The sequence below is a fragment of the Pristiophorus japonicus genome, chromosome 17, assembly GCF_044704955.1.
Source record: "Pristiophorus japonicus isolate sPriJap1 chromosome 17, sPriJap1.hap1, whole genome shotgun sequence".
Classification (NCBI taxonomy): domain Eukaryota; kingdom Metazoa; phylum Chordata; class Chondrichthyes; family Pristiophoridae; genus Pristiophorus; species Pristiophorus japonicus.
In genome coordinates, this window is record NC_091993.1 from 11,534,798 (window position 1) to 11,558,257 (window position 23,460).

The 23,460-nt window shown below is 41.2% G+C and overlaps 1 protein-coding gene across 1 annotated transcript in view; it reads right to left on the reverse strand.

The window, feature by feature from the left end:
- Window positions 1–23,460, reverse strand: part of adam10a (ADAM metallopeptidase domain 10a) — an 83,082-nt gene that overhangs the window by 25,131 nt on the left and 34,491 nt on the right. Inside the window, exons 3-6 of the mRNA XM_070858361.1 lie at window positions 7,666–7,769; window positions 3,467–3,628; window positions 1,863–1,955; window positions 459–642 (exon numbers count right to left, since the gene is read on the reverse strand). Coding sequence (XP_070714462.1) covers window positions 459–642; window positions 1,863–1,955; window positions 3,467–3,628; window positions 7,666–7,769 — 543 coding nt within the window. The remainder of the gene's footprint in view (window positions 1–458; window positions 643–1,862; window positions 1,956–3,466; window positions 3,629–7,665; window positions 7,770–23,460) is intronic.

The window sequence follows — 23,460 nt, forward strand, 5'->3', positions numbered from 1 at the left end:
TAGAGGCACAAGTCCCATACATCATTAAATCGTTACAAATACCTGAGAGCGCAGCTATCCCCTTCAAATTTTAGTTAAGTTCTATTTATTATTTTCCTCACCTAGGTTACAATTTTAGGTCAATTGGTCTGTGGAATGGTGGAACTGCTTCCAAAGTTCCTAGTTTGATTTAAATGAACATGGAAATAGAATTTGAGTAAACTACAATGAGAGCCCAGTATTATTAAAACAACCGTATTTAAATTATGAAAAATTAAAATAGCAATAGAAATTATATTTTCCTTTTTAACAAAAACCACCAGTTTATCACATCATTCTAAAAGCATCAATTATCAAGCTGTATACTTCGAGCATTTCAATGGTCAAAGCAGGAGCTTGACAGAAGTCACTACTGATTTTGCCCCATTTAATTCACGGAACCCAAGTTGTTGGAAACAGCAAAGTTGGCAGACATTTACCTGCTGGTGCACCAACCCAAGCCAGTCCCAGGACACCATCATCAAAATCACGATCTGTGAACACATAGGCTAAGCAATAATCGTCATGATTCTGTTCTGAATTGAGTTCGAGGAACTTCTCCACACCAATGTTTGCAAACCTAAATGGGTTGCTTTTATCTTTTTCGTCATTTGTGGTGTTGATCTGAAAGGCAGTGTTATTTATCCTGTTAGATAACACATTGGAGGAGAAAGGATAAATTGTTTTAAGGAATATACTCTACATAAATATAATGGGTAAATTAATATATTAAACCATGTGTTGTTCTCCCATGGCATTGCTCACTGACCACAAAATAACCTGCATTTTTCTGGAACTATTTCTCTGCTTGCCTGCCAAGCCCAATCCTTTATGCACGTGGATGTGTGTGTGTCTATCCATATTGCTACTCATCTCTCGCTACAAGGACCTCAAGCACTTCCCTCATTTGATTGTGTATCTGTTTCATCAAGTCTTTCTCTCACACTGCCCATAAGTGTCTCCTTTTCCTTTTGAAACGGTGGAAAAGCAGGGATGAGAAGATGGGGGAGGGAGCTGGAGTTGGGAGCACACCAGGGAAAATTTAAGTTAAGAAGTCAAGTAAGAAAATGTAAGTTATCATTCAGTCACTGTTTTTTTTTATACCCACAATACTTTTTTTTAAATTCTGGCGTCAGGCAGTTGCTGCTTAAGCTCAGCGATTCTGAATAATTTAGCAAGCAGTCAGGAGCGGTGTGCCGCAGCCACAAGCAGTAGGAAGGGGCAGGCCAGGGCTCAGGCTTGTCCACGAGCTGAAGCTAGATGCCAGCATACAGACACAAACTTATGTTATATATAGGTGCCACAAAGGAGCACTAAAGAAATGGAGCATGCTCACGTCAGATGCTGGAGTCCTTTGCCAGGTTTAAAATGGCAGCTTCCCAATGATCACAGCTGCAAACCCCTTGGACTCTGAGGTACTCAAGCAGAAAGGCTGGAAAAATATATCTGGACCCAAGGATTTAAACTCTAGGAAGCGAGCAGAAGGCAAGTCAGAGGCCCTAGAGATAGGAAATCCATACAGGAGAAAGTTGAAGGGTTTGGAAGATGGGATCAGCAAGTTTTGCAATTTTTTCCCCCCAGAAATAATCTTTTGATGTTTAGTTAATTTTAATTTTGAAGAACATACGCATTGTACGATGGGCAGGGAACCAATAAGGTGACTGAATGGACTCTGAAAAATAATTTTCAGGAAGTAATTGCAATTCCAGTGTTAGTTAAGTCGGCTGTGTGTACGCATCAATACTGATTAACTACTTTTTTTTTTAAAAAAGAGAAAAACTTGTTCAGCAGCATAGTTTGTATCCTACAGACAGACATGATGGAAACTTTGAATGAGTACTTACTCGCACTCTTTTCACCATAAAACTGATATTTCGGATTCCTTGAAAATCCGTTGTCTGGTAAATTGTATCAATTGCTTTGACGTGACTGGAAATCTGCAGATGAAACATGCAAGAAATTATTTTATTTCCAATAGCTGCTAAAATGGAACTTTGCTCCAGCACTTGAGCAGCAAATCAAAATAGCCAGATATTTTTTGCAAACCCGAAAAAGTCAAATGCTCAATATTTCCCAAGTGTTAACTGTATTTAGAATGTGCAATATTTCATGAAATTTGGCCCTCTTCTTTCATTTGCAGCAGGAGACCAGACAATCTAAGATTCTGCTACAGCTGTCAAAGCATAATTAATTAGTCAAAGGACATACATAGAGTATAGAATGGTTAATTCCAACACTTCTTTAGCCAGTTTTTTTTTTGAAAATTGAGAGGCAATGCCCCGACCAGGAAATTACAAACTTTATCCAAACTGAGATCTGTTTAACCCGCCAATCAGATAACCATTAATTACATTTAACTTGCATGATTTGCAAAATATGTTCTTTCAAAATGAGCGTTCTTTCATAAGCAGCAACGCAACTTACTATGGCAACAGATATATTTGCAACTACATGAAATAAAATCATGAAGGTCTTACTATAAGTTACTCTGCATACAGAGATGCAATGATATTCTGACATTACTTCCTATAATAATAACATTTATTATTAATAAAAAAATAACATTTAGCCATAATATCATTTGGGTTTGTGTCAGAAAATTAGTCCCAAAATTGTGTATGACATTTTGTGTATGCCAAGTGGGGATGAGTTCACTTAAAAAATTAATGAATATTAAGTTCCAAACTTCATTATAGGTGCTTCAGAATGACTAGTAATTAAGCAACATTTTTATTTATTTTCAGCAGAAGGAGCTTTCAATGGTTAGAAACCATTATTTGGGCAGAAGGAATTGAGGAAGGTGCATCGCAGTTTTAATGTGTTTAATTGAACTAAATTATAAGTCGAGCTTGGCAATTCATAGCCAATTTTCAATCACTTCCAGAAATGTTCTCAAAAGCCAATTATTTCAACCCAAACATTGGAGGAAAATGTCAAGTTTTTTTTGACGGTGATAAACCGCAACCGATTTCATAATTTATCCTTAAACATTTAGAAAAATTCAGTCCAACAGATCACATGAGCAGTAATTCTCTGGTCAATGCCAATTAAGGAATATTGCTCCTTTAAGGTAGGGGTGTGCCATTTCCCATTTCAAGCATTCATTCTCTCAGAACAATGCAACCAGCTGCCCTACCAACAACAAACAAAACTGGTAGTGGTTAGGATTCAAACCAGCAAATGTCTAATGGCAAAACAATATTGCAACAGATGGATTAGTGATCCCAGTTTTTTTTTATATAAAGGTTGTAACTAATCTACCCTTCATATTTGGTAACTTGTCTCAATCTTTTATATATGGTTTGCAAACCTAGCATCAAATATCAATGCATCTAATGCAGCAAGCCACATATAGTGAAGACTTTGATTTGATTACATAGACACAGGCACACAAAAACAAACACACACGTTTTTAATTAGAATAAGAATTCGACTTTCGATTTCACACCTGGGCTATAACTGCTTCTCTTGAACCATAGTAATTATAGAATAGATGATCTGTTTGAATAAAGAGCTGACATGTGTTTTTCTCCTCTGGAGCTGCACGACGTTTTCTCAAAATAACTGGTTCATGATCATGTTCGTGTTCAAAATCCACAGGTGTCTGCACCTAGAGGCAACAGTACAACAGAACAGAGAGTTGATGACAATATCCTTCTTTCAATAGAAGTTATGCAACAGTATTCCAAAGTACTATGCCAGGGGATAACCAGGCCATGGTCCATGTTGTGACTGCAATTTCTGGTTGGCATCTGCCTCAAAGGAACAGCCAAGGCCACGTATTTCTCACAGGATACAGGGAACACTATTTAAATACATCTGAAGATGTACTAGGAACTGGTAATCCGCCTGAATGCGTGGGTTATAATGTTCAGAGGTGAAAGGGAATCGAAAGGATACATTTTACTTGAACCATTAAACAGAACTACCATCAGCAATTTCACTTGCACAAGTAACGCCGTTTTTATTTTTAGTTTAAATCGCAAACCACTAACAGTCATAAACTCACACAGAATACATTCATTCATGAGTGCCATCATTTAAAGTGCATTCCTGTAATACACTGGGAAATATGCCAACCATTTTATCATTTTGCTTACTGGCAGTCAGTCAGTGAGAGTAGTTTTTCCTTTGTTCGTTGTAAAGAGCTGTATCTAAAAATTCTACGATAAAAATTTTTTTTTTTTTAATTCATTGCTAACATCTCCAACTTTACGTGTAAGCGCACAAACAGAAAAAAAACAACTTAAATATACCTCACTCAGGAATGAACTCAAAGTTTGGAGAGTCCTATATTTCAATAATATAGCTGGACATGTTTCAGAGTGGCAGAGCGTTTCATATGGCTTCCGTGTGAAATCTGTCTTCAAACTCTCAAAGATCTGATGACCTTCACGCTTAGAACATCATTTGGAAAAATGATCCTGAACTGTTAGTGATGTGCATGAATCATACTTGGGTTCTGTCTTCACTAAGGAAGACATGAATGACCTCCCGAAAATACTAGGGGACCGAGGCTCTCGTGAGAAGGGGGAAGGGAGGGAAATCCTTATTAGTCAGGAAATGGTGTTCGGAAATTGAAGGGACTGAAGGCCGATAAATCCCCAGGGCCTGATAGTCTGCATCCCAGAGTACTTAAAGAAGTGGCCCTAGAAATAGTCGATGCATTGATTTTCCATGGACTCTGGATCAGTTCCTATGGATTGGAGGGTAGCTAATGTAACCCCACTTTTTAAAAATGGAGGGAGAGAGAAAACAGGGAATTATAGACCGGTTAGCCTGACATCAGTGGTGGGGAAAATGCTGGAATCAATTACTAAAGATGTAATAACAGCACATGTGGAAAGCAGTGACAGGATCGGTCCAAATCAGCATGAATTTATGAAAGGGAAATCATGCTTGACAAATCTTCTAGAATTTTTTGAGGATGTAACTAGTTGAGTGGATAAGGGAGAACCAGTAGATGTGGTGTATTTGGACTTTCAAAAGGCTTTTGACAAGGTCCCACACAAGAGATTAGTATGCAAAATTAAAGCATATGGTATTGGGGGTAATGTACTGACGTGGATAGAGAAATGGTTGGCAGACAGGAAGCAATGAGTGGGAATAAACGGGTCCTTTTCAGAATGGCAGGCAGTGACTAGTGGGGTGCCGCAGGGTTCAGTGCTGGGACCCCAGCTATTTACAATATACATTAATGATTTAGACGAAGGAATTGAATGTAATATCTCCAAGTTTGCAGATGACACTAAGCTGGGTGGCTGTGCGAGCTGCGAGGAGAATGCTAAGAGGCTGCAGGGGGACTTGGACAGGTTAGGTGAATGGGCAAATGGGCAAATGCTTGGCAGATGCAGTATAATGTGGATAAATGTGAGGTTATCTACTTTGGTGGCAAAAACAGGAAGGCAGATTATCTGAATGGTGACAGATTAGAAAAAGGGGAGGTGCAACGAGACCTGGGTGTCATGGTATATCAGTCATTGAAGGTAGGCATGCAGGTACAGCAGGCAGTAAAGAAAGCAAATGGCATGCTGGCCTTCATAGCGAGGGAATTTGAGTATAAGAGCAGGGAGGTCTTGCTGCAGTTGTACAGGGCCTTGGTGAGACCACACCTGGAGTATTGTGTGCAGTTTTGGTCTCCTAATCTGAGGAAGGACGTGCTTGCTATTGAGGGAGTGCAGCGAAGGTTCACCAGACTAATTCCCAGGATGGTAGGACTGACATGAGGAAAGACTGAATCGACGAGGCTTAGACTCACTGGAATTTAGAAGAATGAGAGGCGATCTCACAGAAACTTATAAAATTCTGACAGGACTGGACAGGTTAGATGCAGGAAGAATGTTCCCGATGTTGGGAAAGTCCAGAACTAGGGGACACAGTCTAAGGATAAGGGGTAAGCCAGAAAGGACCGCGATGAGGAGAAAGTTTTTCACCCAGAGAGTTATGAACCTGTGGAATTCTCTGCCACAGAAAGTTGTTGAGTCCAGTTCATTGGACATATTCAAAAGCGAGTTAGATGTGACCCTTACTGCTATAGGGATCAGGGGTATGGAGAGAAGGCTGGGGTGGAGTACTGAGGTTGAATGATCAGCCATGATCATATTGAATGGCGGTGCAGGCTTGAAGGGCCGAATGGCCTACTCCTGCACCTATTTTCTATGTTTCTATAATTCAGCCAGGTTCTTCCACTCCTCCTCCCAATATTACATTTTAGAAACCTTAGCTGGCCTGTTTTGTGCACTGCTTTGCCATTACTGTTGCATCATGTTCACTGTTCCTCCAAAGCTCCAATTGCACACCTTTCATCCCTCCTGTAGTCCCACTGTGTAAAAATACAGACTCTTTTGAGCCATCTCCCACTCTTGCACAGTCCCACAATCTCAAAATGGCATAATTCCTTACTTTTCAGTTTCCCATACCTTCTACATCTTGTACCTCAAGCCTAGCATCATCCAATCTTTTCAATGTAATTAGTTTTTGGTGATGTCTTGCATTATGGCCCTTGGCACTTGACCTCGATTTCTCAATGAAAAACAGATGATTAAAAAGACAGACCAGATAATCTGGCTTCGAACAATGGACTAGTCTGGCTTCGAACAATGGAAGCATTTTTTTTTATACAAGGTGTCAGTGCAACCCAGCAAAAACATCCTGTTAAGCTGTAGATTTTCAAACTGGGCTGCCTGATTCTTGAGGGATACACAAAGTCTTCAGATTTCTGCATTTGTGGATTTATTAGCACATCATTTATTTTTATTTTTTATACTAATAAAACCTTATTTTCTGCAATAATGTCCCACTTTCTTTTGGGCAACAGATACTGCCAGAAGTTATGTTTAGGAATCGGTGACAGTATGTCAATATATACAGGAAGTCCCTCACACAGAAGACTTGCATTTATATAGCAGCTTTCACATCCTCAGGCATACCCAAGTTCTTCACAGCCAATGAAATATGTTTGAAATGCCCTCATGGTTGTTATGTAGTGAAACACAGCAGCCAATTTGAATACCGCAAGGTCCCACAAGCAGCAATGAGTTAACTGACCAGATAATTTGTTTTAGTAATGTTGTCTGAGGCAGAAATGTTGGATGGGACACCAGATCTTCCCTGCTCTTCTTTGAATAGAGTCATAGGATCTTTTATATCCAATTGAGAAGGCAGGCCTTAGGTTAACATCTCATGCAGCACTCCCTCAGTAAGGATAAGGGGGAAGCCATTTAGGACCGAGATGAGGAGGAATTTCTTCACCCAGAGAGTGGTGAACCTGTGGAATTCTCTACCACAGAAAGTTGTTGAGGCCAATTCACTAAATATATTCAAAAAGGAGTTAGATGAAGTCCTTACTACTAGGGGAATCAAGGGGTATGGTGAGAAAGCAGGAATGGGGTACTGAAGTTGCACGTTCAGCCATGAACTCATTGAATGGCGGTGCAGGCTAGAAGGGCCGAATGGCCTACTCCTGCACCTATTTTCTATGTTTCTATGTTTCAAGCGATTATGTGGCGTGGAAAAGTTTAGAAATCTCTGGTTTGAAGTGTGATTTATTAATTTTATCCAGTCTAGTACAGATGAAATAAATGGTACATTACAATTGCAAATTCACATTTTATAGAGATCCAGATTGCAATGTTGCAGCCAGCTCACCTGTGACACAGGCTCTTCTACAGCAAACATCTGGTACTTCTTCATTCTTTCAAATACTGAATGGTCAGCACAGCCTCCTTCTGGCCCATACTTGTGAGGGTATTCTAGGGAGAAAAAAAAGCAAATCATCGAAACCTGCACTTACAGTACACCAGAGTACACAACTGCAGCCACATCGACAGGTCGACTATGTTAGCTGCCTGCTCAGATTTTTTTTTTGTAATCAGAACCTGCAATTTTCTGCATCATTGCAAACCAAAAGCAACCGTTTGATTACTTTTTCTTTGACGTGTTATGAACAAACTGCATTTAATTTGATAAGCCCCCGCGTTAAAATTAACGGGTGGTTCCATTCAAAGTTCACAATGATTCACTCGAAGCAACGGCTATCATTGCTCATTGATGTTTTGAACATTTTTTCTTCAAGATTTAGCCTTCTATTAGGCAAGTCATTTAAGTTGAAACAGCACACTGCAAAAATTAATTAGATTAATTCATCCAGCAATTTAGATAAAGCCATTACTTTGGGGGGGGGGTGGAGAAATGAGCGAGAAGTTTATTTTGTGATGATGCATTAGCAATTTAATACCTCCTCTCACAACACACCATATATTGTACATACACAGGCATTTCTTCAATTTAGGAAGGTCCTGCCATTTAGTTATTTAATCAGCAGATACCTCCAAGAGGAGAGAAGTAAACAATCGTCAGGGGAGCATTTGCGTTGTGTGGACAGGGCTCCCCTAACCTGGAATAGATTTTCCTCATTTTCCTGCATACAGAAGTTTAAACCGACAAAGTGTGCTCCACAGCAGAAGGTTAAAAGATGCACCAACTCAAGAGCAGCAGACTGCAGTGCAGCTCTTTGACCTGCATTGGTTCCCGGTTAAGCAATGCTTTGATGTTAAAATTCTCATCCTGGTTCTCAAATCCCTCCATGGCCTCTCCCCTCCCTATCTCGAATCTCCTCCTCCCACCCACCCATCAAGTTATCTGCCCTCCTCAAATTCTGCAATCTTGAGCATCCCTGATTGTAATTGGTCAAATATCAGTGGCTGTGCTGTCAGCTGCCTAGGTTCTAAGCTCTGGAATTCCTTCCCTAAGCCTCTGTCTCCCTTTCCTTCTTTATGACGCTCCTTAAAACCTACCTCTTTTGGTTACCTGCCCTAATTTCTCCTCATGTGGCACGGTGTCAAATTTTTGTTTTATAACAGTCCTGTGAAGTGTCTTGGGACATTGTACTATGTTAAAGGCGCTATATAAATACAAGTTGTTGTCTAGTAGGATTTAAACACCCTCAAGAATCAATGCATCAGTGTTGTTAAAAACTGACTGCCAAACAGTGGTTTAGATTAGATTTATTTTGCTCCTTTTTACTACAGGTGATGGGACAATATTGCGCATGCAATGACTGAATTTTTTTCCACTTTACAGGGAAAAGGAAGTTGTGGATATGCCAAGTTGAGTCACATCAGCATTTATTGGAGAAGAATTGCAACATTGACATGTTGGAATCAGTTCACTGGATACACAGAAAAGTTCCCACCTTGTAGAGGCATGTTTGAAATCTGACTGCCGACATTTGAGCTTAAACCTGGATTCAAGTTTTAAATCCTCAATCTGATGTGCAAATTTAGTGCAATACTCACCCAACTGTTTCTCACTAAAGGGAAAATGCTGGAAATAGGTCAGTGACAGGTTTCGCTTTAACAGATACAAGTGTTTAAATACTATAAAAAGAAGCAAGTGAAGTAAAGTATTTCAGCTATTGCTGTACATTACAAAGACAGAATTGCAGAATGGCGGGGACAAACATTCATACTCATGATACCCAGTATGCAGTTTCTCAGCTCAGTTTTGCTGCAGGGAAAGACTGACGTCTTCGAGTCTGCCACCAGGACAAGGGAGCTGGATTTAGCAAGGAACCAGCTCATCAACAGTAGACCATGAATGCCGTGTGTTATGAAATATGAACTAAAACAAGGCCAATACAAGCAGTGGTGTCATAAATTTCCAGCTCACACTACAACAAAATAGCAAATGCTGCCCCCGTAATTGGCAATATTCTGGGATCTTCTGCTCCGAGCCCTCCAAGTTATAATGACAGCGTATTAAAACTACTCCACCACCTCCGCTGCAGTAATTGAGACAAGCTTTGGCAGAGCAGGAAGAAAGCATGATTTACCTACCCGCACAAGATATTCATAGCAAAACTCCTTAATATTTGCTGCCACATAATGGCACTGCATCTAGTCCTGTAACGTTTATTGTTATTACTTTAGGTCCACCATTTATCAGGACAGTCATTATAAGCAAAATATATCGTTTAACACTACAATGTTAAATGAAATCTGTCAAAAGATTGCATTCTCTTAAGTCAAAGCTTAAATGTGATCATCACCCTAATTTCGTTCAGATGATGGACCCAAATGGTGTCTCAGCAGTGTTAAACGAACACGTTTGCCATCACTTTGTTGGATTTCTCCTGCACTCCCCTCCACCCAAGACATTACTCAAACACTACGCCTTTTATACACAGACACACAAAACAGGTGCTCTATACCTTGCCCTCTAGTTCTTCGTGTTGGTTTGGAACCTTCTGACAGTAGCTGTGTGCGACTGGATTCCAGATGTCTCTGAGCACCCCTTGGTTTATTACAGAAAGCCAGTTGCCTCAAGAGCCTAATTGCTGATTACTAAGTTTTTAACAAGTATTTCAGATTGCCCTGTTGTATCTCAGTAATGCATGTAACTCTGTATATCAAAATGTTACTCTCCATATTTAAAATCATTCAGATTGGATAATCTATTAAAGGATTTTTAAAAAAATTTTAAACCCCCATACTGAGAACTCCCATGCTGAAAGTGTAAAATCACACAACTTACCTGACCACAGCACCACAAGGTAACTCATTATATGTGCAGTCAAAAACATGTCACATATTATGTATTAACTTAATGGTATGAAGATCACCGAGGGTAGAACACCTTGCATTTATCCTCCTTAGGATTCAAAATCTATTTCTACTCGTGTATCTAAATTAGGACATAGGATAAAGGAGTGGTTGGTACATGGGTAACAAATGAGAATGAGAATGTAATAGCCTTTTCTCATCCTGGATACAAAATAGTGACTCCAAAATGCAAAGTTGATAACTGGGTTTATACAATTCGCTGCACTATCCCTTCATTAGATACAGGTGGAAAAAATATTGCCCAACTTCATTGAAATATAAAATTACAAGGAAATTCTTAATACAAAGTATTTATCAAAATGGATACCTCAAACTGAATACTAAAACATCAGTGCTTTTCAAAATGTTCTTTGTGGGAGACTCCGCATCAATTTGTTTGGGCTCCCTGCAAATAGAGACACACCAAGAAACTCTTCTGATCTCCAAAAGCCAGTGTCATATGCAAATTATATAGAACATGTTTATTAGTATAGAGACACAGATAGAATGCGTCATTAAGTTAACACAGAACCACACAGAACTCTAAATGAGGTAAAAATCTAAAGATCTCAAACCTCATTTTGAGAATCTATGTACTAGAGCAATCTCATCACGGATTTAAAAAATATATATTTTATATCGTGCTTTTAATGTCAAAGAGTCCAAAAGTGCTTCATAGATGCATAATCGGAGAAAAATGGATGCCGAGCCAAAATAGGAGATATTAGGAGAGGTGACCAAAACCTTGGTCAAAGAAATGGGTTTTAAGGAGGGCCCTAAAGGATGAGGGGGGTGCAGGGCACACAGGTATAAGGAAGGAATTCCAGAGCGGGGGGCTGCTATTGATGGGCATGGGGAGGATGGGGGGTAGGGGGCATTGCAAAAAAAGGTCAGAATTAGAGGAACAGAGTACGGGGAGCTGTGGCATTGTAGGGCTTGAGGAAATTAGAGATAGTGAGGGCAAAGCCAAGAAAGGATTTAAAGAAAGACTTGCATTTATATAGCGCCTTTCACGACCACTGGACGTGTCAAAGCACTTTAGTCAATGAAGTACTTTTGGAGTGTGGTCATTGTTGTATTGTGAGAAATGCGCACAGCAAACTCCCACAAACAGCAATGTGATAATGACCATGTAATTTTTTTTTGTGTTATGTTGATTGAGGTAGATAGCGAGGAACTATTTCCTCTGGTGGTGGTGGTGGTCCAGAACAAAGGGGTCCTTCAATATATGATAGTCACCAATAAATCCAATTAAGAATTTAGGAGGAACTTCTTTACCCAGCAAGTGGAACTCTCTACTACAGGAAATGGTGGAGGCGAAAAGCAGAGATGCATTGAAGGGAAAGCTGGATAAACATGAGGGAGCAAGGATTGCAAGGATATGGTGATAGGGTGAGATGGAGGGGGATGGGATGAGGCTCGTGTGGAACATAAGCACCGCCATGGAGCAGTTGGGCCAAATGGCCTGTTTCTGTGCTGTACATTCTGTGTTACGAATCGATAGATTGATTGCTATGATGAGTCAATAATTCCATCATTAGAACATGTGATGACCGGATGGTAGAAAGTGAACGAGATGGACCTCTGTCTAGTTGGGTCTTGCGATTCCCACGTACCTTAGTCTGCTCCCTTGAGTTTGGACGGTGAAGTAGGTTTGGAAAAGCTCCCCATTCGAACACAAGAGCGTAAGAGGAGCCTCTCCATGCGGTAGAGCTGACACTTAACTAAAACACTGCCCTGGGCAGCAACATTTGAAGAGCAAAGCAAGGCTCCATTAACCATCAGCTAAAGGTGGCAAGGGTTAGCAGCCTTCACTATGAAACAAGTATTTTGCAATAGCGTTGTCTAAAACCACTGCATAATTGAGTCAGAATGTGTATAGAACGAGTTCTGATTACTCGCAGAACCACAGTGTGAAAAGTTGAAATAAAAATAGAAAATGCTCGGCAGGCCAGGCAGCAGCTATGGAAACAGAGCCAACGCTTCACGTCGATGACCTTTCATCAGAACTGAATGAAACGTCAGCTCTGCTTCACTCTCCACAGACGCCGCCCGACCCGCCGAGCATCCCCAGCAACCCATTTCAAATGCAGATTTCCAGCATCTGCAGTACTTTGATTTTGCATTGTGAAACGGCTTGCATTTATATGGCGCCTTTATACAACCACCGGATGTCCCAAAGTGCTTTACAGCCAATGAAGCACTTTTTGGTGTAGAGTCACTGTTGTAATGTGGGAAACGCAGCAGCCAATTTGCACATTGCAAGCTCCCACAAACAGCAATGTGATAATGACCAGATCATCTGTTTTTTTTAATTATGTTGATTGAGGGATAAACATTGGCTGCAGGACACCAGGGATAATACCACATCCTCTTCTTCGAAATAGCCCCATGGGATCTTTTACATTCACCTGAGAGAGCAGATGGGGTCTTGATTTAACATCTCATCCGAAAGACGGCACCTCTGATAGTGCAATCCTCCCTCAGCACCGCACTGGAGTGTCAGTCTAAATTTTTGTGCTCAAGTCTCTGAAGCGGGACTTGAACCCATAACCGTCTGACTCAGAGGCGAGTGCCACCCATTGAGCCAGGCCTGATTGCACTGACTTTTACGAATGGAAATCTGACTAGTTCAGTCAGAGGTCGGAGAGAAGTTTATTTCAATTAACATCACAGTCAAAAGCTACTTGGAAAACTGATTCTGAAACTCGGGCGAGATGATGTAGGGGTGGGAGGAGGTTTGTATGGAGCATAAATGCTGGCATAGACTGGCTGGGCCGAATGGGCTGCCTTGGAGGGAAATTCCTCGAGGGGAGGGTGGTTAGCTGCACTGCAACTAGCTCGCATCCTTTTGACATCACTGGTGTCTGTAAATTGAAAGAAATTCTGCTCTGCCTGATGGGACCACTTCAGCTGCTCAATCAGCGCAAGGGTGTCTGGTTTCTCTCAGCAACAATAATGAACTGTCAGCAAAGGATTAACGTTATTACTGTGCCCTGCAACGTGCTAGCAGTGTCACAGGAGGCGGGGTGTAGTGTTCAAACCTCGCTTGGCATTGTGTGCGTGTGTGTGTGTGTGTGGGGAATCACACTGAACAGGAGGTGTCCATTCGGCCCCTCGTACCTGCACCAGCTCCCCGAAAGAGCAATCCAATCAGCCCCACTCTCCCTCCCCCCGCACTTTCCCCACAGCCCTGCAAACACCTCCTTTTCAACTATCCATTCCATTCCCCCCTTGAAAGCCACGACCGAATTCTAAACACAAGGATTGAGAATTTTAAATTGGAGGCGTGAGTGACTAAGTCAGCAAGAACCTGGTGTGGGAATGCAGACAAGCCTGAAGCTGTCAGAGGATAGGAGTCTGGTTCGGAGTGCACTGGAATAGTCAAGTCTTTGGCGACAGAGGCATCAATAAGGGTTTCAATGACAAATGGGCCGAGGTAGGTGATGCTATGGAATTGGAAGTCGCTGGGCTTTGCGAAGAGGCCAATTTCAGCCAATGGGATCGATCTTGATTTTGTGCGAGAGAGTAAAACGGTGATAGCGAGTTGGCAGTCCATTTTACACCTCATGCAAAAAAGGCGACACACTATCGCTCATTCTACACTATTGCACAAAGTCAAGATCGACCCCAATCTAGTCATAAGAACATAAGAATTAGGAACAGGAGTAGGCCATCTAGCCCCTCGAGCCTGCTCCGCCATTCAACAAGATCATGGCTGATCTGGCCGTGGACTCAGCTCCACTTACCCGCCCTCTCCCCGTAACCCTCAATTCCCTTATTGGTTAAAAATCTATCTATCTGTGATTTGAATACATTCAATGAGCTAGCCTCAACTGCTTCCCTGGGCAGAGAATTCCACAGATTCACAACCCTCTGGGAGAAGAAATTCCTTCTCAACTTGGTTTTAAATTGGCTCCCCCGTATTTTGAGGCTGTGCCCCCTAGTTCTAGCCTCCCCTACCAGTGGAAACAACCTCTCTACCTCTATCTTGTCTATCCCTTTCATTATTTTAAATGTTTCTATAAGATCACCCCTCATCCGTCTGAACTCCAACGAGTAAAGACCCAGTCTACTCAATCTATCATCATAAGGTAACCCCCTCATCTCCGGAATCAGCCTCGTGAATCGTCTCTGTACCCCCTCCAAAGCTAGTATATCCTTCCTTCAGTAAGGTGACCAAAATTGCACGCAGTACTCCAGGTGCGGCCTCACCAATACCCTGTACAGTTGCAGCAGGACCTCCCTGCTTTTGTACTCCATCCCTCTCGCAATGAAGGCCAACATTCCATTCGCCTTCCTGATTACCTGCTGCACCTGCAAACTAACTTTTTGGGATTGATGCACAAGGACCCCCAGGTCCCTCTGCACCGCAGCATGTTGTAATTTCTCCCCATTCAAATAATATTCCCTTTTACTGTTTTTTTTCCCCCCAAGGTGGATGACCTCACATTTTTCGACATTGTATTCCATCTGCCAAACCTTAGCCCATTCGCTTAACCTATCTAAATCTCTTTGCAGCCTCTCTGTGTCCTCTACACAACCTGCTTTCCCATTAATCTTTGTGTCATCTGCAAATTTTGTTACACTACACTCTGTCCCCTCTTCCAGGTCATCTATGTATATTGTAAACAGTTGTGGTCCCAGCACCGATCCCTGTGGCACACCACTAACCACCGATTTCCAACCTGAAAAGGACCCATTTATCCCGACTCTCTGCTTTCTGTTAGCCAGCCAATTCTCGATCCATGCTAATACATTTCCTCTGACTCCGCGTACCTTTATCTTCTGCAGTAACCTTTTGTGTGGCACCTTATCGAATGCCTTTTGGAAATCTAAATACACCACATCCATCGGTACACCTCTATCCACCATGCTCGTTATATCCTCAAAAAATTCCAGTAAATTAATTAAACATGATTTCCCCTTCATGAATCCATGTTGCGTCTGCTTGATTGCACTATTCCTATCTAGATGTCCCGCTATTTCTTCCTTAATGATAGCTTCAAGCATTTTCCCCACTACAGATGTTAAACTAACCGGCCTATAGTTACCTGCCTTTTGTCTGCCCCCTTTTTTAAACAGAGGCGTTACATTAGCTGCTTTCCAATCCGCTGGTACCTCCCCAGAGTCCAGATAATTTTGGTAGATTATAACCAATGCATCTGCTATAACTTCTGCCATCTCTTTTAATACCCTGGGATGCATTTCATCAGGACCAGGGGACTTGTCTACCTTGAGTCCCGTTAGCCTGTCCAGCACTACCCCCCTAGTGATAGTGATTATCTCAAGGTCCTCCCTTCCCACATTCCTGTGACCAGCAATTTTTGGTATGGTTTTTGTGTCTTCCACTGTGAAGACCGAAGCAAAATAATTGTTTAAGGTCTCAGCCATTTCCACATTTCCCATTACTAAATCCCCCTTCTCATCTTCTAAAGGACCAACATTTACTTTAGTCACTCTCTTCCGTTTTATATATCTGTAAAAGCTTTTACTATCTGTATGAGTCATGATTCAAAACACTCCACAGGGAAGCCCTTTTATATTTCAACGTCGACATCACTTCAAGAACTCGCACATGCCCATAGAATACAGAGAATGGATTGTGGGCCCACTGAACGAACAGATCAAATGTCAATGCAATTGCAACTGCATAACTTGTACATTATTCAATTGGGTCTCCTCATAAATTAAATATATCGAATGAATCCCCAAATGTATATCTTAATTAAACTAAGTTAGTTTAATGAAGATATGATGCAACGATTTCTAAATCTGAAGAATGCTCTTAATCGGAACACAAGCCCAGCGTTGATGCCAACTGCTCTACAGAGTCTTCATTTGGTTGAAAAAGCTGCTGTTTCCCCAGCATTGCCACGGTCATTTCCGTTTAGTTGCTGCTTAGTCCTTACGAAAATTGGACTTATTTACATCTTAGTGACATTACGGCATTGATGTACAACATATTTCACTTGCACATTTCATTTTGGTGTAAGTTCAAGAACATTTGCAAACATGCTATGCAAAGACTGCAGTTACATCACTCTACTATTTATACCCATAAAGCAGCAGGCATCAGCAGCACAGCAATATATAGGAACTTTCTGTACAGCAAAGGTCTCTGCAATGATGGCATTCATTACTGTATGAATCTGCAACCCGTAAAAATAAATTAAATCAACCGTAACCCTCATGGAGCATTTTGCCGAGGCGTATTTTATAACTTTTTAATTTAAAACTTATTTTAAAAATGTCACTCTTTGGACATTTTACCTAATTAAAGCCTCTGGAATGGAGGAGGCAGGTTGATTAAAAGCTGAGGCTCTGGGGGAAGACAGGTCAGCTGCCCTCAATTCCATGCGAAAACACGGGTAATCATTTCTATTTAATGACAGTTTAATCTACTACCATATTTTTCTAAGTGCTAGTGATCCTTTAGCCCATTTCATTCATGCCCGTTACATTCTAGTTTTAGTGTCGCATTCACATTGATTGAAATGTAAATGCAGTACTAAAAGGCAATTTTACATTAAGAGCTTCAATATCCCAGGTTATGGTAAGAGGTAGGCCATTTAATACAGAGATGAGGAGGAATTTCTTCACTCAGAGGGCTGTGAATCTTTGGAATTCTCTGCCCCAGAGGACGGTGGATGCTCAGTCTCTGAATATATTCAAAGCAGAGATCGATAAGATTTTTGGAGTCTAGGGGAATCAAGGGATAATGTAATTGAGTGGGAAAGTGGAGTTGATGTTAATGATCAGCCATGATCTTATTGAATGCAGAGCAGGCTCGAGGGGCCGTATGGCGTACTCCTGCTCCTATTTCACGTTATGAGAAATAAGCCAATCATGCAAGAATGGAGCTGTTTAATCCTAAAAATCCACACATGCTTCAACACTTTGGCCAGTGTGCTGCTTGAACTGCTGTGTCAGCAATGATTGGCTTGTGTGTGATGGGAGAATGGATGCATGCTTTGATGTCTCACTGAACAGATTAGAGTGGTCGGAACAGTTCAAGAGCCTAATGAACACCCAGGTATTGAGCCAAATCATTCAAAGTCCACAGCAGAATAGGTCGAAGAACTGCAGGACATTGCATGTGTTGAGGCTGTCTTGTGCATCTGTGCTTGACATCATGACATCAGACTAGAGATAGACAAGTATCCAGTCAGTTTAGCTACACAAACCAGCTGTAGTTGGGAAGACCCAGTACAACTGGGTCTCCATTGTTGCTGGACATAACAGAATTTGTAAGTTTATCCTTGGTGGTGCTAGCTGCACAGGACCTGCCAACCATCATGAAGTGGAATTGACAGAATACATATCCTACAAAATAGACCTGCTCTTTAATGTGCCATTAAAAAGAAAAGCCTTCACGAAATAGCTGTGCAGTATAGCGCCCATGCACTTATCCGGATGGGCAGTTCTCAAACCATCACTACTCACATTTATGTAGTAATCCTCAGTTTGCAATTTCCAGTCTGGCATGAGCTATATGGCTAATTTTCCATCAGGAATAGTGTTGTGTGCCTGGGGCCAATATAACAGGCCCCGCCATCAGTGAATCACTGTTCTATATTGAAGTAATCGTAACCATAACAAAGGCATCACATAAGCACCGAAGTCTGCAGCTTTAATTGCATCTGAATGAGAGCAACGATGCACATGCAACACTACTAGATTAGAATATGCTAAATGAGTATTCTAAAAATATCTCTTAATTAACTGTCTAACAATGACCTACCATTTCAAAGGGGATGCAAAGAGACATGGGTGATCACATCCACAAATCTTTAAAAGGTGGCAGGATAAATTGATAAAAGTACACGGAATCCTTGGCTTTATAAAAGGAGGCGTAGAGTACAAAAGCAAGAAGCTCTGCTAAACCTTTGTATACATTTGTTTAGGCCTCAGCTGCAAAATTGTGTCCAATTCTGGGCACCACACTTTAGGAAGGATATCAAAGCCTTAAAGGTGGTGCAGAGGAGACTTACCAGATTGGATGAGGAACTTGTTATGTGGAGAGACTAGAGAAGCTTAAGGGGAGATTTAAAAGAGGTGTTCAAAATTATGAAGGTTTTGACAAGAGTAAATAAGAGGAAACTGTTTCCATCGACAGGAAGATCTCGATCAGGCCAACATCCCCAGCATCGAAGCACTGACCACACTCGACCAGCTCTGTTGGGCGGGTCACATCGTCCTCATGCCAGACACGAGATTTCCAAAGCAAACGCTCTACTCGGAACTCCTACATGGCAAGCGAGTCCCTAGTGGGCAGAGGAAACGTTTCAAGGACACCCTCAAAGCCTCCTTGATAAAGTGCAACATCCCCACCAACACCTGGGAATCCCTGGCCCAAGAGCACCCAAAGTAGAGGAACAGCATCCGGGGGGGGCGTAGAGCACCTCGAGTCTCGTCGGCGAGAGCATGCAGAAACCAAGCGCAGACAGCGGAAGGCGTGTGCGGCAAACCAGGCTCCCCACCCACCCTTTCCTTCAACCACTGTCTGTCCCATCTGTGACAGAGATTGTAATTCCGAGATTGGACTGTACAGTCACCCAAGAACTCACTTTTAGAGTGGAAGCAAGTCTTCCTCGATTGTGAGGGACTGCCTATGATGATGATAATCAGAGGACACAGATTTAGGATAACTGGCAAAAGAACCAGGGGGGTGACGAGCTGAATTTATTTTACACAGCGAGTTATTATGGGGTGCACTGCCTGAAAGAGCAGTGGATGCAGATTCAGTAGTCACTTTCAAGAGATAATTGCATATTTAATAACTTGAATATAGCACCTTTAACATAGCAAGACGTCCCAAGCTGCTTCACAGGTGATATCAAACAAAATTTGACATTGAGCCACATAAGGAGATATTAGGACAGATGACCAAAAGCTTGGTTAAAGAAGCAAGTTTTAAGGAGTGTCTTAAAAGAGGACACAGGAGGTAGAGAGGAGGAGAGGTTGGGGCCGGGGCAGCTGAAGGCACAGCCACCAATGGTGGAGCGATTAAAATTGGGGATGTTCAAATGGCCAAAGTTCGAGGAGCGCAGAGATCTTGAAGGGTTGTCGGGCTGGAGGAGGTTACAGAGATAGGGAGGAGTGAGGCCATGGAGGAATTTAAAAACAAGAAAGAAAGTTTTTTTTTAAAAAATGATTGAGGCGTTGCCAGACAATGTAAGTCAGCAAGCTCAGGGATAATGGGTGGATTGGACTTGGTGCGGGCAGCAGAGTTTTGAATGAGTTCAAAGTTTATGGAGGGTGGAAGATGAGAGGCCCTACAACTTGTATTTATAGAGCGTCTTTAATGTAGTAAAAAGTCCCAACACAGGAGTGTTTTGAGACAAAACAAATAGATGTGACACTGAGCCACAGAAGAAATTATGGTAGATGACCAAAAGCTTGGTTAAAGAGGTAGGTTTTAAGGAGCGTCATAAGGAAGAAAGAGGGAGAGAGACGGAAAGGTTTAGGGATGGAGTTCCAGAGCTTGGGGCCTAGGCAGCTGAAAGCACAGGCACCATTGGTTGAGCAGTTATAATTAGAATTTCACATGAGGGCAGAAATCTCGGGGAAGTGGGGGGGCGGGGGGGTTGTGAGGTTGAAGGAGATTACACAGAAATAGGGAAAGGCGAGGCCAAGGAGGGATTTGTAAACAAGGATGAGAACTTTGAAATCGAGGAAAGCATTGGAATAGTCAAGTCTAGAGGTAATGAAGGCATGGATGAGGGTTTCAGCAGCAGATGAGCTGGGGGGGGGGGGCGGAGACGGGTGATGTTACGGAGGTGGAAGTTGGTGGTCTTGGTCATGGAACGGCTTTGTTGTCGGAAGCTCATGTCGGGGTCAAATATGATAGCAAGGTTGCCTCAGACAGCGGTCAGGGAGGGCTATGCGTAAAGAGCAGGGGAGTGGGACTAATTGGATAGCTCTTTCCAAGAGCCGGCACGGGCACAATGGATTGAATGGCCTTCTTCAGTGCTGTTTCATTCTATGATTCCTTTGCTGGTCGAGCCTTTAATTTGTAATGTGACCTCCAGATTTGCCTTCTCTGAAAACAAGGCATCAATGACGAAAGGAACTCTCATATAATCCAAGTCAGGGCATTTTGTTAATATTTGGCACAAAACCATCAAATTCCGATCTGAAGTAAAATATCAGAGGGGAACAGCCAGAAAAATTGTCCACGATAGTCAAAGTCCTGATCAAGTAACAGCTACATGGCATTTCATCACAATTCAGCAGCCATTTCTCAAAGCACTGCTTTCAAAAACAACACCACTGGAAATTAGCAAACATTCTTCCGTTAAGGATCACTTACAGAATTGATTAACTTTGTTAAATTTGCTGTTATTTCAGAATATAAAAACAGCACACACCTCAAAATAACAAGAGGAAAAAGACGTCATAAACATGTTTTTTTCATAATAATACGGCAAGTATTTGCAAACACTCCCTTCCTGTTACTGAAAAAAAGTGACATAAATAACGGAACATGCCCAGGGTTTCCACTATCACTATAATATATTTAAACAGTACTCAAATTTAAGAAAGTCATTTCCTTCAACCATTTGTTCTGAAATGCGAGTATTTTCCACCAGTGCTTTTTTTGTACAATTTGGTCTTGTTGATAGCCACATTACACCCATTCCACAAATGTCATATTCAGCTTAACATTTACGACACCCCCGCAGCTCTGCCCAACAGGGACTGTGATCCAGCAACTGCTTTTGTTTAAAGGTTTCTTGCTGAGGAGGATTTGCTCATCAGCTCCAATAGCCTCCAGAGATCACGCTGCAATATAAATAGGGTCATTATCTGAACTTTCTTTGCTGGGTAAAGTATATTGGAGGATTCAAATACTGTTCATATTACTGAGATCTTTCAGGAACTGGAAGTATTTATACATTCATTTTTTTCCCACTAAAGTCAATGAATGCAGTGCATTAACATTTTCAAGGATATTGGAAAATAATTTACTTGGTCATTTACACTAGCCTTTAAAACATTTTTATATAATTCTTAGGCTGGCCGTATATCTGTCCTGTAGTGTGGTTTTTGGTCTGAATGCTGATGACTGGTCTGGTGTTTCAAATCAATTTAGAAGCTGACTGTGGCTGAGTTTAACTCTGAATAGAGTATTTGAACAGTAATGTCCTCAAGCAGTTGACTTTCCCCCCCACCCCCCCAGATGCCAGTCACTTCAAGTTAAAAGGTAGTTTTCAACCCCATAAAGGAATTTTAAAAACTGATTTTGCCTTTTGCATCTGTTTAAAGCTAAACAGTTTAAATCCAAGCCATGAATAAATGCATGCACAGGTACTGATTTAGCATTAAGAGCTACATGGAATGAGCATGTGTTAAAATAAAACTGATACTATAAACAAGGTACAAATGGGACTCTTGTGAAACAAATTTAAACCAACTTCCATGAAATGCTCCCCAAACCCAGCTACACAAGCAGCACTTGAGTCAATATTTACTAAATATTGCTGAGAATTTGTTTCATTTTCCATTTTCTTACTGAACACCTTTTTTGATTTATCAATGTATAAATTAGACACATTGCTTTGCTAAGTCAATATGCATTTTATATTTTCAGAGCTTTAATTGTAATGCCTCCTGTTTTTGTTAAACAATAAACAAGCTCCAGATCAGATCTATGAGGACTTTATCATTTCTGTCGCATTCCTCAAGGGTTGTGTGGAGCATGGTTATGATGTTGTGCAGTTATGGGGTGGGGCCAGGTTAAGGCCACTGCTCAGGAACTGTATGGGGAAATGGTCTAAATAGATCGGCAGGTCAATCAGAGGCTAATTGCAATTGACATTTTTTTTGAGATTGTTAACTGCTTAATGCCTCTCCTTATCGCAACCTCCCCAAGTTATTTCAAAATTAGAAGGAATTGCTTTTGGCCTTTGTATTCTTTCAAAAAGATTTTGCAAAAGACCAATAAATCACAACTGTACAAAACTGGAGCTCTCAAAACATTCCTACACATCATGCAATTTGCTCGGGTCTGAATTTCACTCATGTTTACCAGGCAATGCATTAAAAACAAATTTGATATTTTGATCATTAACATTTCATTGAACACATTTTTTTTACCTAAATAATTTTTGTTTCACGTGAGGAATTCACAAAAACTGAATAAAATCATGCTCGTCACAATCCAGTCACCCCTTTAATTTGGTATTAAAAAGAAACTGAACAATTTAAAAAGGAACAGCACAAAATTAAGCAAATGTGCAATTTGGTTTTTATTTAAAAACTTCTTTACATCTTAGGCGAGAGTTCACTGAACATTTTGGAAGGGAACCATATATTGTTTAAATTAGTCCCCACTTAATTTTTCTACAGGATGCGAGTGGAAGAAATCAATGTACATGAATGGAAAAAGAAGTCAACATTTTCTGGCCAAAGTATAGGCAATTAGTTTTACAGGTGACTACAGAGATAATAAATAAATATTTTGCAATTCCTTTCCAAATATGGTGGAAGTGCACAAGATGATATGAACAGTAAGAGAGGGTAGAAGGATTTTTTTTAGGCAGAGTTGTTGGGAGCATGGAATGCTTTGTCACAGTAAGTGGTTGAAGCAGGATCATTAAAAAAAAAAAAAATCGGACAAATAATTTGAAACAGTGGAAGATACAGGGCTATGAGGAGACAGCAGGGCAGTGGGATCAGTTTTGGATTGCACTAGCAGAGATCTGGTACCAACACAATGAGCCGAATAGCCTACTTCTGTGCTGTAAACTTCTATGATTCTATGATCCCAGGACCAGCCGTTATAAAATAAGTTTCTGCTACATGAATGCTGAAAGAAATGCTATTGCGTAAGAAA